The 17,564-nt window shown below is 42.3% G+C and overlaps 1 protein-coding gene across 1 annotated transcript in view; it reads right to left on the bottom strand.

Moving 5' to 3' along the window:
* The window catches only part of cfap77 (cilia and flagella associated protein 77), a 193,159-nt gene that overhangs the window by 33,691 nt on the left and 141,904 nt on the right, over positions 1-17,564 (bottom strand). The window contains exon 5 of the mRNA XM_068011859.1: positions 8,524-8,626. Coding sequence (XP_067867960.1) covers positions 8,524-8,626 — 103 coding nt within the window. The remainder of the gene's footprint in view (positions 1-8,523; positions 8,627-17,564) is intronic.

Below are 17,564 nucleotides of genomic sequence, written 5' to 3'. Positions count from 1 at the left end.
ATGAACACATTTTTGGGTTCCACTTCAGGTTGTAACCATGAGGAAATTTCAGAACCCCCATTTATAAAATTACACTAGCAAATCTCTTGTGGTGTTGCTCTTGGCAAGTCAGAGGATGTATTGTTTTATAAGGACAAGATCATCATACCATGGAACTCATAAGGCAATAGTCTTCTGCTAAAATGTAGAAGGCAGCCCTTTATGGTATCAAAGTCACAGTTATGTAAACTGGACATTCATATATAAATCAATTAACAGGCTCTGGAATGCACTGTTTCAGGACAGTTTGTCTGTACATTCTCAATTAGTGCCTTTATTCTTCAGTGTGACATCAACAAGCGCATGGGTAAGGCTTCCACTGCTATGTCCAGACTGGCCAAGAGAGTGTGGGAAAATGGCGCACTGACACGGAACACAAAAGTCCGAGTGTATCAGGCCTGTGTCCTCAGTACCTTGCTCTACGGCAGCGAGGCCTGGACAACGTATGCCAGCCAAGAGCGACGTCTCAATTCATTCCATCTTCGCTGCCTTCGGAGAATACTTGGCATCAGGTGGCAGGACTATATCTCCAACACAGAAGTCCTTGAAGCGGCCAACACCCCCAGCTTATACACACTACTGAGTCAGAGGCGCTTGAGATGGCTTGGCCATGTGAGCCGCATGGAAGATGGCAGGATCCCCAAAGACACATTGTACAGCGAGCTCGCCACTGGTATCAGACCCACCGGCCGTCCATGTCTCCGTTATAAAGACGTCTGCAAACGCGACATGAAATCGTGTGACATTGATCACAAGTCGTGGGAGTCAGTTGCCAGCATTCGCCAGAGCTGGCGGGCAGCCATAAAGACAGGGCTAAATTGTGGCGAGTCGAAGAGACTTAGTAGTTGGCAGGAAAAAAGACAGAGGCGCAAGGGGAGAGCCAACTGTGCAACAGCCCCAACAAACAAATTCCTCTGCAGCACCTGTGGAAGAGCCTGTCACTCCAGAATTGGCCTTTATAGCCACTCCAGGCGCTGCTTCACAAACCACTGACCACCTCCAGGCGCGTATCCATTGTCTCTCGAGATAAGGAGGCCCAAAAGAAAGAAGACATTTTTAAGTGTGACAGAAATTTGCAATTAGACGTGTGGCATCTGAAGTGCGATGGGCAGTAAGTGTGTACATAAAGGTTTTATAATATCAAAGTGGTACGGAGAGGAAATGCATGCAGTGAATTTTAATATGTTATAACGATATTAAAGAGAAAATTCTTCCCTCCTATATTCTGTTCTAAAAAGGGGGAGCAAATCAGAAGATTACAAAGATAGGGAAATGTAGCTCTTCATAGAATCACAGAATTGTTACAATACAGAAGGAGACCATTTGGCCCATCGTGTCTGCACTGGCTCTCTGAAAGAACAGTTACCTCAGTTCCATTCCCTTGCCTTCTCTCCAAAATCCTGCACATTGTTCCCTTTCATATGATGATGCAGTATTTCTAAGGTCGTTAGTTAGGCTTTGTGTAATAAACTAATAGAAGGATATGAGACTAGTGTCTGGGTCTAAGTGGGGAGAACTAGGGTCCTGCAGATAATATTTTTGCTGTTAGACTGTTAATGTCATAATTGAGTTAAACTGGCAGGAGTAATTCTCCTCTGATTTTTGAGATGATTTCTTGCTTTGCCTGGTAACTGTTATCTGTGAGTAAAATATATTTTCCTGAAGCAGTCATTGGTTCCAATAAACGGCAGAATAGTTTAATTGGAGGTGATTTGTTGCAATTAACAGCTCATCTCTTTGTTTTCTAAATACACCATAAAGTTCAAATTTTTTTTTTAAAAGCTCTTCTCTTGAAACAGCTGGACCCTAGCTCATAACTTGGCAGGGTTCCAGCAATGTAATCAGCTTTCTGGGGTGGTTAACAAAGAAATATCCCTTGTTCTTAGTCAGGCCCTGTTTAGCATGCTGAGCATGATTTCCAGCCCTCTTCTTGCCTCTGACACAGTGGTTGCATTTCTGACCTAAACATCTCCCAGAACATAAGCAGATAATTAGAATTTGTTGCTGGCTAACACCAAAGTGAAACATAACCATGGAGGAAAATCATGGTTTCCACCATCCAATAATATTTGCAATTCCAGAGACAGTATCAGGATCTCTTGGACTTGTCTGGACAGAGTTTACAAATTTGGGTATCTGTAAAGACAAAGAGCTGATCTGCCAACTGGAACATAGGTTGTCAAGAAACACGTGTGTGTATACACACAGACAGACAGGCACACATGTGCTATACCACTTTGTGCTACCTGGGAATGGATTCCAAATCAATCAGCTTGCTAACACTGTCAAGGAAAACATGTACACTTGCACTAGACTGCCAAGGATTTAATCTGTCTCTTCCTCGAATGAGTGGTAACAATGGAAACAATGTCACTAGGATCACAGTGCTGTAGTGAGGGATGAGGCCATTATTTTTCATAAATATCTACCATTGGCTTTGGCTACAGCTATATTATCAGTCACCCACTACAAAGGAGGTAATCTAATGAACAGTGGTGGTGTGGATGTGGATGTTCGGCACCATTTTTTTCTGAAGCGATCAAAATCCCCAAATTATCTTTATTGAAGAAAAAAAGGCAAACTTTATTCACATTATATTAGTTACTTTTGCTTTCCATCATGGTCACTCCTACTTTTTAACCATCTTGAATGTACAAAGGGAAAATAATGTGGGAGAAAGTGACCCTTGCTAGCAGACATTAGAATTGATGAAGTTTTAGGTAGATCCCAATTTCCAGCATGAAAAGGACATCGTAGGTACAGGGATGTCAAAAATAGTAATAGTCTCCGAACCTCAACTAAGAAGCTATTTTACTTCATAATATGGTGGAAATTATGGAGCTAATTCTACTGACTTTAAAAATAGTCTTGTCTTCAGATACCTGCTGTATCCAGGGGGAAATTATAAATTTGAAAACCATTAAAAACATTGGGCTGGATTTTACAAGCTAGCTGGACTGTTTCCCGCCCCCCCCCCCCTCAATGACCTGGAGGGGTTGGGCTGTCTGTTCCCAGCAATGGCGTCAGGTGCCACTACACAGACGCTGAAGCCATTTTTAAAGGGCTTTGAGCCCTATATTGCAATTTACATATTTAAAGGAATACAGTTGGTAAACGATTAAATAATGTGATCCTGACTCTTTCCCACCCCCCCCAATAAGCATAGAAGTAATTACCTGCCCTCTTCCTCGCCCCCCCCCAAAAACACATGTGTTTACAACCTTCCACCACCCCCCCAAAATTCATCAACTTTAAACTTTACCCCTTCCCACCACCCCACCAATGAAATTAATATGACTGCGCTCCACGCACCCCCACCCCCCCACACACGCTGAAACACTTACCTGCTCTCCTCTCCCCACTAATGTTTCGCCTTGGATCACCGGTCGGGGTTCCAAAGGGAGTGCCGGCCACCGGCAGCAATATGGCATTGTGAAGGACGGCGGGAGCAGGTAAGTAATTAATTTACCCATGCAAATTTCGCTCCTGTTGCTGAACAGCAGGGAGGCTGCCACGAGGCCTCGGTGGTAATATCGGGCCGGGCCTTCCCAGCATTGAGGCCTGTGGCGGGTCTCCGCCAGGGGCATTTTCCGGCCCCAACCCACCATGAACCCCGACGTTGGGTGGGTGGGGAGGGGTGCTGTAGGCTTCAGCCCATTTTTTCACCATCAATGAAATCGGAACAGGATTTATTATTTATATTAGTCCAACAGAAATTCATCTATATATAAAACAGACTTATTGGTCTCCATGGTATAGAAGATTGTAAGACTGACAAAGACAGTGTTGTAGGAAATAGTAATACTTGATAAAATGCATTCAAGTAAGAGAAAAGCAACTTGAGTTTTAAGTTCACATTGCCAGTACACACTTCAGTAATACAATTTGCTCTGAAAGGTGTTACAACCGAGGAGGGAGGAGTGCACTGTTTTTTCTAGTTCCACTTCGCCACAAGTCACAACATATATTTAAATATTTACCCAGTTACCAATACGGTCAATCACAGACTCTCTTTTAATCCCAGAATAAAATACACATCCAGGCTTCTTCAATAAACAACAAAATTATTGGTTTATCATAAAACAAGACTTAACCAGTAAAGAAGCAAAGCATTGTCACAGACACAGACAAACACACACAGACACATACACACAGGATTTTCTCTTTAGAGCTCTGTTACAAAATAAAAAAATGCTTTGGCCAAATACTTGCTAATTCTTGAAGAAAAAAAGGGACGATATGGAAAGATGTCAGTTGTCCCTTTTTTGGGTAGGCGTCCCAAATATGCATAGACAGCTGTCATTGGGATCTTTCTAGAACAGTTCTTTTCGGGCGACATTGTAGATCAGTTTGGCAGGTTTTCCAGGAGAAATGCAGCATCAATTTCTCTATTTCTTACACTCGCTTCTAAGAGCTTCTCAAAGAGCTGGAAAAGCTGGCAGGCTTTCCAAAGAGATGGAAAAAGGCTGAGCTGGGGTTTTGTCCTTGGAAGGTTGATTTAAAACTCCTTTCAAAACAATCCACACTCCAACTGACTGTCCAAAGCAAAACCAAAAACAATGGGCTGGATTATACTTTTCCTTTTGACAAGAATTGCCTATAACTCTCAGGTATCTTATTCATGTCCCCGGCACTCAGTGGTTTTGGTACCTGGCCTTACAGCTGCAGTCAGAGCTATAGCCTGATCTGTCGTACTCTCGATCAGGGACCCTTTCTTTGCATTGGCTTTGTGTACCCCAGTATGACAAAGAACAGTACAGCACAGGAACAGGCCATTCGGCCCTCCAAGCCTGCGCCGATCTTGATGCCTGTCTAAACTAAAACCTTCTGCACTTCCAGGGACCGTATTCCTCTATTCCCATTCTATTCATGTATTTGTCAAGATGCCTCTTAAATGTCGCTATCGTACCTGCTTCCACCACCTCCCCTGGCAGCAAGTTCCAGGCACTGATCACCCTCTGTGTAAAGAACTTGCCTCGCACATCCCCTCTAAACTTTGCCCCTCGCACCTTAAACCTATGTCCCCTAGTAACTGACTCTTCCACCCTGGGAAAAAGCTTCTGACTATCCACTCTGTCCATGTCACTTATAACTTTGTAAACCTCTATCATGTCGCCCCTCCACCTCTGTCGTTCCAGTGAAAACAATCTGGGTTTATCCAACCTCTCCCCATAGCTAATGCCCTCCAGACCAGGCAACATCCTAGTAAACCTCTTTTGTACCCTCTCCAAAGCCTCCACGTCCTTCTGGTAGTGTGGCGACCAGAATTGTGCGCAATATTCTAAGTGTGGCCTAACTAAGGTTCTGTACAGCTGCAGCATGACTTGGCGCATGGGTTTACCCCACATCTTCCAGCATTTTGCATAAAAGTGTCCCACCTTGTAGCAATGGTAACACTTAGGCTTGCGGACCTCACTCCACCCTCAGCATCTTCCTTTTTGGCCTGAGGACAAGATCCCAGGGCATTCCCAGCTGTCCCTTCTTGTCTCCGGCTACTTGCCTTCCTATCACCCTCCCATCTTCTATCCTTCTCGGGTTTGTGAGGATGACGGACAAAGGGTTTGGGCTTATTCGCAAGCTCGTAATTACTGATTTCTGCTGCCTGTCCAGCTGTTGAAACTTTCTGGTTCTCTATGTGGGTTCTTACTAACGGAGGAAGTGAATTTTTAAATTCTTCCAGAACAATTAGTTCCCTAAGGTTCTCATATGTGGCCTCTACCTTTAGTGCCCACCCATTTACTTTACCCTCTCAAATTCTATATAAGTCTGCCCAGACTGTCTCCGGACGTTCTGAAATTTCTGCCTGTACACTTCAGGGACCAACTCATAGTCAGCGAGAGTAGCCTTTTTTTGCCATCTGATAATCTGCAAAAGCCTCCTCAGAAAGCATGGCATAAACCTAATAAGCTCTTCCCATCAACCTGCTTTGCATAAACTGTGTTCAGCTTTCCTTAGGCCACTTCATCTGTCTGGCTATCTTTTCAACAGAAATTAAAAATGCCTCTATGCCCCTTTCCTCAAATTGCGGGAGGGCTTGTACAAATTTAAACAATTCTCCAGTGGGTCCTAGGCTGGAGTCAGATCTTTCCTCACCAGAATTTTCACTGGAGTCAACACCACCCTTTTGTCATAGTTCCATCTTTTTAAATGAGAATTCCTTTCCTCTTCTTTCTCTTTTTCCCGTTCCTTTTTGCTCAAGTTCAAGTTTCTTCATTGTCAATTCTCTTTCAAGTTCAAGTTTTTTCATCTCTTTTTCCTGCTCAAGCTGCTTTATCTGTAACTGAATTTTAGCCAATTCAACTGAACTACCATCTGGTTTCTCTCCTTCCAATTGCAAATGCTCTGCTATTACTTTAATTATGTCTGCTTTCATAGCTCCTGGTTTTAACTCTAATGCCAACAAGTCTGCCAAATCCTTTAGTCTAACCTTGGTTAAGTTTCTCAAATCACTCAGGGATACATTCTCTCTTCCCAGAAAGGTTGTTGCAACTGACACAGTCGTTCTGGTAGTGTAAACTTTATGCTAATATACAAGAAACCTGATTTTGCCTTTTCCACTTTTCAATTAGTATTACCCCACTTACAATTGCATGTCGTTGGTGTTGGGTTATCCTGCACAGAGCTCCCAATTATAAGTTACGACTGAGGAGGGAGGAGTGCACTGTTTTTCTAGTTCCACTTCTCCACAGGTCACAACATATATTTAAATGTTTACCTAGTTACCGATATGGTCAATTACAGACTTTATTTTTATCCCAGAATAAAATACACCAACCTAGTTTTTTTAATAAACAGCAAAATTATCAGTTTATTATAAAACAAGACTTAACCAGTAAACAAACGGATTGAAATATGAAAGTTCCCTTTTACCTTAGCTCCTGACACACACACACACTAGTTAACCAAAAAAATAGATTTTCTCTTTAAAGCTCTGTTACAAAAAAACCCAAAAACAAATACTTGACCAAAATACTTGCTAATTCTTGAAGAAAAAAGAGAAGATATGGAAAGATGTCAGTTGTCCCTTTTTTGGTTTGGTGTCCCAAATGCGCATAGACAGCTGTCACTGGGATCTTTCTAGAACAGTTCTTTTCAGGCGACGTTGAAGATCGGTTTGGCAGGTTTTCCAGGAGAATTGCAGCAATGGGGTTTCTGGCAGGCCTTTCAGGAGGAATACAGCATCAATTTCTCTATTTTTTACACTTGCTTCGAAGAGCTTCTCGAAGAGATGGAAAGGCTGGCAGGTTTTCCAAAGAGATGGAAAAGGCTGAGCTGGAGTTTTGTCCTTGGCAGGATGATTTAAAACTCCTTTCAAAACACTCCACACCCAACTGACTGTCCAAAAGCTAAAAACACTATCTCAAGAGTCAAGCCTCCTGACCCCTATAAATCTTGACCTGTCACTTCTTTGTAAACATCTTCTCCAAGTCAAAAACCCCCTGCTGGGTATTTATCTGAAGACAGGTGACTTTCAGTCAGGGTTGTTTACAAATCAAGTCCTTTGTGTCCTTTCAATGACCCCAGTGAAAAAACATCCATGAAATCTTTTTCAATTTTCCCAAATAAAACAATGGCTGGGATTTAACCCTGAGCGGATGGGAGCCGGCCATCGACTGAAAAGTCGGTGGCGAACCCGCTTCCGCCTCGCCTGGGGATCCGACCCATATTTTGCGGGTTGTCGGGCTTTAATTGGTGTGAGGCGGGACTTCCAACCGCTTGAGGTAGGCAGTTCTGCCTAATAGAATTGCTGCCTAATAGAATTGCTGGCCAATCAGCGGGTCGGCAGCTAACTGTCCCAACAGTGCCACTGAGAGCGGTGGCCACTGCTGGGACTACAGCCCAGCTTGAAGAAGATGATGTTGGGGACTGGAACAAAGGTAAGTTTTGGTTGCCTCACCGGGGGTGATCGGACAGGCCCAACGAGGCAATGGTGGTCGATCTGGAGGGCGTATTGGGATGGTTGGGGCAGCGGGGGCGGCCCTCCATCGGGCACAGGGTCATTAAGATCATGAGGCCCCCCCCCCCACCGAGCCGTCAGAGAGCCACCAGCTTTTGTCAGGTAGCTTCTCTCGGGCCTTGGCCGCCTGACTAGCTACTGATAAAATCCCTTGGAGGTGGGCAAAGGCCCTTATGTGGCCTGGGGTATGCAGGCGGGCTGTTTTTTGCCGCCCTGCGTAAAGTGGCAGTGGAGGCGGGAGCCGGTCCGAAAGGTCTCCCGGAGGCTCCCGCTCCATTCTACATCACCCCCCGCCCCCGCCACCATCCCACTCATTGGGGGGAGTAAAATTCAGCCCAATGCCTATAATTCTAAAATACGAGTCATCAAAAATAAACTTAACAAAATATATAGAAGCACCGTCATAACAAGGAGATCAACTTCTTCCAAGCCAATTTAAAATGGATCTCATTCCAGTTCTTGATATGAAATGCCATGCAGTTGTGTCATTGATAAAATGCATTTATAGTGTTAGGCTCCAAACAAACCTGATGGGTCTTTTTCTTCTTGATCTTGTCTCTGACCTTCTGCTCCTCTATCCATTCCTTCTGGAATTTATGCTCTAGCATATCAAACATAGGGGTCGAGGGCCTGGGGAAAAATATTACAAGTCATTAAGCACCTTGACTATTACTTGTCTATTACTCTCCAACAATTTTTTTTCCTGGTGAGAAAATTCAGGTTAGAATTTGACTGCTTTGGAGAATATTGTGAAAAATAAATAAGGCTAGATTTTGCACCCATTGTCCATGAATGGAAAGCTCTTGCAATAAATTACGAAAGGGTTTAATTGAGCAGACATGGAGAAGATGTCTCCAGTTGTGCACAACTCGGGACCATAAATATAAGACAGTCACTAATAAATTTAATAGGGAATTTCAAGAGAAACTTCTTTACCAAGAGAGTGGCTAGAATGGGGAACTTGCTACAACAGGGAGTGGTTGAGGTGAATAGCATTGGTGCATTTAAGGGGAAGTAGATAAGCACAAAAGGGAAAACGGTATAGAAGGATATGCTGTTAGATGAAGAGGGTTGGAAGGAGGCTCATGTGGAGCATAAACACTGTTGGGCTAAATGGCCTGTTTCTGTGCTGTAAATACTTTGTAACTTTGTAGTGTTGTGATGTTACATCACATCACTCTGTATAACAATATTTTGGCTACATAACGACAGTCACAACACTTCACAAATTCATTGTGTGATGCACTTTGGGGTGTTTAAACATGAGGTACTCTATAAATGCAAGTATTTATTTATCTCCACAGTTCTTCCAGTTTTGCTCATCAGAAATATTGGGATGAATTTTGTTGGCTCGATGGGGGTCTACCTGGCAGTCGCCCCATGTGGTGGGGGGCCCACCTGCCACTGGTGGAAAGAGGCTTTTAATTGGCCACTTAAGGACCTCAATTGATCTCTGGGCAGGAGGGCCATTTCCCACCTCCCTCACTGCTGGCAAATTGCCAGGGCGTTGGGAAGTCCCACCCTCCCTCCCTCCCTCCTTCATGCCTCCCAGCACACTCATTGAGGCCTTGTAAAATCCAGGCCATTGCTTAAGCTTTCAAAAATGTATGATTCTTTTTCCATTTTAAATTTCCTTTCCTTTCTGGAAAATAAATTTAATAGCCTTTGGATCACTCTTGACCCAAATTTAAAAAAAACCATAACTCCTGTTAAACTGATTTAAAATTATTTTACAATAAATACATAGAACTGATACAAGGCAAGGTTTTAGATAACATAAATGACAAAAAAGAGCCTTCTGTTGCATGAAGTTCCGAGAATAGGCTACAGTCTTTGAATCACCTCCTGTTACTTACCACTGATATTATATGGCATATGGATTATTTTTTCTTTGTCTGTATATTGATCAGGGGTTTGTGGGTGGCAGTGGGGAGTCATTTTACCTTTTATCAGATATTTTCTCACAGAAGCAGCTGTTCTTGTGGACAATAACTTTCCCCCCATTTCCTTGTTTTATTACGTCACTCATATAAGAAAATTAAGCACTATAATATGATTATTGCTGGTTTACTGAGAAATAATATCAGATTGATTTCTTGAAAATACCCTGTGTGATATCTATCTTATTGAGGATGATAGATATCTGGGAGTGATTGTGAGGCGGTAATCTCATCAAGAGGCCTGGATGATGGATAAACTGCTGGTGTACAACTTGAAAGATTTAGAACTGCCAAGTGAACCCAGGAGTGAGATTACATAGTGAAACTACTCCAGGATAATCCTTATTCTAAAATAATACCAGTAGATTTCACATGGAATTGCCTGCAGGGTGAGATCGGATGTGTATTTAGCAGGATTACCTAGGCAATTGATGGGTCTGGTGGATGATTTGGTGGATTGTGCGGCTAAAGCTACTCTATGCAGTTGATAGCTTGCTCATGAGGAGCAAGGTCTGTAGCATAGTCATTACAAATTTATTGAGTAATAATCTGCAGTCGATTACTAGAAACACCTGTGTATATGTTGTGTCGGTGCTTGAGTCTTGGGCTCCAACCATTGAAATTAAACATTTAGCATTGTGATGGTTGGAAATTCCGGTGTACTGGAATTGCTTTGGAGATTTATTTGCTGTATTTCTCAAAGAATGTAAATACAGAGTTAAAACCTTTTTATAAATGAGAGCTGGATTCTGGACCAAAAAGAAAATCTGTAAATGTACTCTGAATAAACATAAAAAGCTAAGTTATGGATTAAAAATGTTTTTTGGTTCAGTACACTTTAATTTCACTATTTTATTCACTAGTAAAGATCTTCAGAACATTTTTTTGTGGATGTATATTAGAGAAATGTATGCGCATATTTTGTAAAATGCAAAGGGCTCAAAGAATTAATGTGCTTTTGTTATTTGAATAGCGAAAAGTCACTGTTACTGCAGCAGGAGTGCTCATGGTAAAATTAGTAAAAAGCATTCACCTTTCGTACCTGCATGGGGAACCTCAAAATCTGCCCATGGTCCATTCTGTCCGATTCACAGCTGGGACAATGTGCAATGCTGTAACACTGTCCCTCTGGGGCCAGGTACACAATACAGGTTTCCACCTGCACAGTGCATGCTTCTATTCAGTTAATTGTTCCCTTCTGGCCCAGTATGTCTGTACTAACAAGGACAGTAGCAGGATGGTAATTGAAGTACTTAGCAATACACACATGAACAGGATACTGTGACTAATTAGGGGAGCGGGGGGAGGGCTATTGGGCCCTTTAATTGTTTGTGGTTTATGGGAAAATCTTAAAACGAAGGTAAAAATATTCATTGGGAGTGTACAATAATGCAATAATGAGTTCCATTTTGAAAAAAAGATCTGTGCACACTTTTGAAGCAGATATTATGATGTTGCACAAGTATTGTGGATCTATTGATATCAATTGCTTGTGCCATCAGATATATTCCTTTCTGTCAAAAGAAATTTCAGTCTACAGATGTCCAGTACACGAGAATATTCTTGTTATTTTAGCAGCAGGAATAATATCAAAGATGGTGGTGAAGGATAGATAGAGTTTGCAATTACATTAACAATAACATTTTAATTTGGGGCAAGGTGAAATCTTTGTTTGAAAATACTGAAGGTCCTGTTCTTTTAACATTCCCTGGAAATAATCATTTTAGTAATCGTGCAGATTGGATTTGTCAACAAATATCTTTCATGTCCCTGTCCAACCTGTTCTGGTAAAAGCAGTTTTCAACATATATTTTCAGTGCAGTATTGAGGGATTGCTGTACTGTCTGAGGTGCAATCTTTTAGATGAGACTCTAATCCAAGACTCCACCCTGCCTCTTTAGGTGAATGTAAAGATTCCACAGCACTATTCAAAGGGGAGTTCTCCCAGTATCCTGGCCAACATTTATACCTCAATGAACAACAGATTATCTGCTCATCCATCTTACTAGTGTTTGTGGGATCTTGTTGTGCAAAAAGTGGCCACAATTGCCTATATTACAACAGTGACTTCACTGACCTGATTGTGAAGCATTTTAGGACATCCTGATGACATGTATGTGCTATGTAAAATATAAGTTCGTTCTTCTTTTCCACCAAAATGGATGAAAAAAATTAAACTTTGTTTGGGATTCTGGGAAGACCCATATGTCACCTTTTATCACACACAAATGATGCAATGACATATTACAAAGCCACTTCCATCACTGCATCCAGTGTTTATGGAACATTCAACAATTTTCATTTATACGTAGAATTCCTCACATGCATGAAAGTGCCTCTAGGCACTGTACCATAAAGAGGAAACGTTGTAATACAAAGGGAAGGGGGAGAGAAATATGGGCCAGAATTTTATGTCCCCCATGGGAGCTGGCTGGAGGTGAGGGAGGTGTAAAATTGTGTGGGAGGTGGGGGTGCCATTCCCATTGCCTTCTCACTCCCGCTGCAATTTTAAGTGGGCGTGGGAGGTGACAAACGGCCCACCTGCCCCAGGCCAATTGAGGCCCTTAAGTGGCCAATTAATTACTTAAGGGCCTCCTCCCAGTGCCGCTGGCACAAGCCACCTCCACTGGAGCACCTCCCCCTGCTCTCCCAAATGACCCCCAACCTCTCGCCAGGGCCCAGCCGATTGTCCTCAGTGAGGCACGAAACCCCACTTGCCTTTATGGAGGCTGATGTCCACTGACTTCTTCTGGCTGGGTGCAGTCCCAGCAGTGGCCACCACTTCCAGTGGTGCTGCTGGAACTGAGGAGTTGCCAGGATTACAAAGGTTGGAGAACCGTGAAACCCCTCTTTTGAGTCTCCGGTGTACTGGTGGGAAGTGATCAAGGCGAACATCAAGAGGTTCTTTATCCTCAACGGTGTTCAGAAGGTGAGGGGGAGACAGAGGGAAATGTCTCGACTCCAGAAAAGAATGCAGAATCTTCTCCGGCTGCAGTCAATGGGGGTCGAGGCCAAAGAGGATCTCAAAGAGGTGAAGAGCCAGCAGACTTCGCTCTTTGCCACGGAGGCCTCCAAGATCATCTTCCGGTCCAGAGTCTGCTCTATTGAGCAGGATGAGACGTGCTCGCATTTCCTCTTCCAAAAGGTACACAGAGAGAGCTCTGTGATCAGCAGACTGAAGGAAGAGGACGGCTTGGTAATGTCATCATAGTCTGACATACTAGGGATCAGCGAATCCTTTTATGCCAGGCTTTACGACGTGAAGCCCACGAACAGCATGGCCTCCCAGTCCTTCCTGTCATCTATTACGGAGGTCTTAGATGACAGCACGCAGGAGAGTCTGGACAAACCGCTAACTCTGGAGGAGCTGACAAAGGCCATCAGGTCCTTTTTGAGACAAGTAAAACTCCCGGAAACAACGGCTTACCAGTTGAGTTTTATTTGACTCTGTGTGACTGGATCAGCCCAGACCTGCTGGAAGTATACAAGAGGATGCTTCTAGACAGCAGCATGTCAGAATCTATGAGGAAAGGCATCATCACCCTCATCTACAAGCGGAAGGGGGAGAGGGTGGAAATCAGAAATTGATGGTCCATCTTACTGCTTAATGTAGACTACAAGATTCTGTTCAAAGTCATTGCCAGTCAGGTCAAGTCTGTTCTGGAGTTGGTGATTCACCTGGCACGAAGATGTCTGATAGCCTCGCGCTACTTAGGGATATGATCGCCTATGTACGGGACAGGAGGTTGGACACTGCCTCATCAGCTTGGACCAGGAGAAGGCTTTTGACAGGATATCGCACACATACATGATGGACGTGCTGTCCAATATTTCCTAGAACCAACAAGGGGGCAGGCCAAACTAGAACGATGAGCAATGAGCCAGATTTAGTTAACAGGCTAACAGTGCGTGAACATTTAGCTAAGCGTGACCATAATATGATTGAGTTCAGTGTTATGTTTGAAAGGGAGAAACATGAAACAGCAACTAAGCATCTAGATTTAGGCAAGGACAAAATCAATGGGATGAGACAGAGACTGTCCACAGTAAATTGGACAAATATGTTAAAGGGTAAAATGACAGATGATCAATGGGAGGCGTTCAAAAAAGAACTTAACATGATACAAAACCAGTTTATCCCCCTAAGGGACAAGAACTCTCCTTGCTAAAAAAAAATCCAGCCAAGAGGTAAGGGACAAGAAAAAACTAAAACAGCATACAAGAATACAAAAAATAGCTCATCCTACAGATCCTAGTGAATGGGAGAGATACAAAGAACAGCAAAGGGTGAAGTAAAGATAATAGCTACAAAAAGGGAATATGAAAAGGAACCTGCAAGGGATATCAAAATCAACACTAAAACTTTTACAATTATATTAGGAAAAGAAGGGTAGTTAAGAGCAATGTGTGCCCCTTTAAAAACTGACAATGGAGATATCAAATGAAAATAAGGAAATGATGGACATGTTTAAAAATTACTTTGCATCAGTATTTACAATAAAGGAAGAGGATGGTATTCCAGACATCCCAAGGAAATTAATATTGAATCAGGCATGCGGAACTCACCAATTATCATTGGTGAATTAACAGCAGTGAAGCAAATAATGGCACTAAAGAATGACAAAATTCCAGGGCCAGATGGTTTTCATCCCAGGATTTTCAAGGAAGCAGGTGAGAACATTGCAGATGTACAAACTATGATTTTCCAAAGTTCTCTCAATTCAGGAACTATTCCTTTGCATTGGAAAATTCCACATGTCACTCTGCTTTTAAGTAAGGTTAGAGAGGGGAACCAGGGAATTATAGATCAGTTAGCCAAACATCTGCTGTCGCAACATTATTAGAGTCTATAATTAAGGATGGAGTGACTGAACACCATGAAAATTTTCAACTGATCAAAGAGAAGGCATAGATTTGTAAAAGGTGGGACATTCCTGACAAATCTGATTTTAAATTTTGAAGAGATGACTAAAGTAATGGACAGGGGAATGTCTATGGATGTTACTTATATGGATTTCCAGAAGGCATTCAATAAAGTCCCTCATAAGAGACTGTTAGCTAAGGTTGAAGCTCACGGAAGTTAAGGCAAATTGTTGACCTGGTTAGGAAATTCACTGAGCAGCAGGACAGAGAGTAAGGATAATGGGCATGTAATCTGATTGGCATGTGACTAGTAATGTCCACAGGGATGTCAGGATCTCAATTATTCACTATAACTTTGATGATGGGATAGAAAGCCACATATCCAAGTTTGTTGATGACACAAAATATAGGCAGCATTGTAAGCAGTTTAGATGGAAGCATAAAATTGCAAAGCAATATTGACAGATTAAGTGAATGGGCAAAACTGTGTCAAATGGATTTCAATATAGGCAAATGTGAGGTCCTTTACTTTGGACCTAAAAAAAAAGGGATGGAGCAGAGTACTTTCTAAATGGTGAAAAGGAAGAAGCAGTGGTGGGAGGTCCAAAGAGACTTGACGATCCATACACATAGATCATTAAAATGTCATGGACAGGTACAAAAAATAATCAAAAGGCTAATATCTAGAGGAATAGAAGACAAGGGGATAGAAGTCATGCTCCATCTGTATAAAGCCCTGATTAGACCACACCTGGAGTATTATGTTCAGTTCTGCACACCTGACCTTAGAAAGGAGGGAGTGCGCATAGATTTACTGGAATGATACCTGGACTCCATGGGTTAAATTAAGAGGACAGCATACTAGGGCTATATTCCCTGGAATATTCCCTGGAATTTAGAAGATTAAGGGATGATTTGATTTAATATCTTGAAAACTTCAGCGAACTGATATGATATGGGCCAAGGGCCTGTTTCTGTGCTGTATAACTCTATGATATCAGCAGAGATAAACTATATTTCTACTGGTTGGGGGGTCTAGGACTGGGGACATAGTCTAAAAATTAGAGCATGGCCTTTCAGTAGTGAAATTAAGAAACACGTCTATGCACAAAGGGTGATAGAAGTTTGGAACATTCTTTCCCAAATGGCCATTGATGCTATGTCAATTATTAATTTTAAATATGAGATTGATAAATTTTTAATAACTAAAGGTATTGGGGATATTGGAGTTAGGTCACTGATCAGCCATGGTCTTATTGAATGGCAGAACCGGCTCAAGGGGCTAAATGGCCTACTCCTGTTTCTGTACTTCGAGACCAAATAGTAAGATATTGAAGTCTTGAGGTGATGAAGGCATAGATAGAGTTTTGGCACCAGAAGTGGAGAGGCAGAGGTGGGACATATTGCAGAGCTGGAAGTTGGCAGTTTTGATAATGAAGCAATTGTGGGGAATGAAGCTGAGCTCAGAGTTGTGAATATGCAAAGGTTCTTGACTCGACTTGAGATGACAGCTGGGAGTCAAATTAAGTCAAAGGCACAAAGGAGATGACAGGAGCCAAAAAAGTGAGCCATGGTCTTGCCAATATTCTGCTGGAGGAAGTTTTGGTTAATCAAGTTCTTGAAATCAGACCAGCATTTTAAGAATGTGGTAACAACCTTTTGTGTCAATGGAAGAAGCAATGATGTCGACCATCTACATACATGTGGAAGCTGATATTGTACTTCCAGACAATGCCACCAACACTTTAATGAATATCATGTCCTTTAAGATTTATATATATCATTTTCCAGTGATGTCCATAGGAAAGACATATGTTTTGTGGTTTGGTATAACTGGACAGTCTCAAGTTTGCTGCCTGTTAGAGTTTATCTGGCACAGCTGGGGATACGTTGCATCAGTTCTCGGCACAATCATTATTTTTCCCCCTTGTACCACCACTTACTCTTGTTATCCAAGTGGTTCTGCGTTTCAAATCAGCAGATAGAAAAGTTGCTATCATTCATGGCAGCTCAAACTGCTATGATACGTTTTCCTCAAAAGCATTTTTTAATGTAATTTTTTTAAACAGCAACATTTCTTCAAGAAATTTGACTTAGATTGCACAAAAACCTTTCTTTATTATTAATACAAAATGCTATCTGCAGGAGTTGTTAAATGCTCCGTATCAGGCCAAAGGAGTTTGATCTTCCCTCCAGCAAATGCATTCCACAAGCAGCTATTTTGGACACCTTTAGCTGCCATATCCGTGGTGCTCCCGTTGTGACAATAATTCCACAGTTGAGCAATTTTACTTCTAGCCAATTGCATTTGTCAGTAGAGCAGAGAGTAACCAACACAAGGGTGCAGTTTATTTGTATGACATTTTCACCTCTCAAAGATATAAGTTCACCCAAGTACTCACGGAAGTGAAATTGATTGTAATGTATTTCTAATGAGTCATTTGAAAGCGAGGATCTGACAGAATTAAGTATTCAATGATATTAGACAGAATCCTTTTTGTTAACTCAGTAAGTGCAAACTTGTACTCCTGAGTGGAGAAATACTGCCATTTCTTAAGTGTCTGTGATTTGGCTTCTGTGTTCTCTCGTATGCAAGCGGTTGCTTGCAAGTGCAAACGCGTGAGTGTTGCTGGGAGCTGATTGGAGGATCCCGTGGGGCTGAGACCCTGGCTCATGCTCATTAGTGTTGACCTTGGTAAGAGAAAGAGGCAGCTGATGGATAGAGTGTGCGGTGGACAAGTCCCATGGGAGCCCCTATCTTATCT

Source organism: Heterodontus francisci, chromosome 32 (genome assembly GCF_036365525.1).
Source record: "Heterodontus francisci isolate sHetFra1 chromosome 32, sHetFra1.hap1, whole genome shotgun sequence".
Classification (NCBI taxonomy): Eukaryota; Metazoa; Chordata; class Chondrichthyes; order Heterodontiformes; family Heterodontidae; genus Heterodontus; species Heterodontus francisci.
The sequence above is the reverse complement of the archived record's forward strand: the minus strand, read 5'-3'. Positions and strand labels throughout refer to the sequence as shown.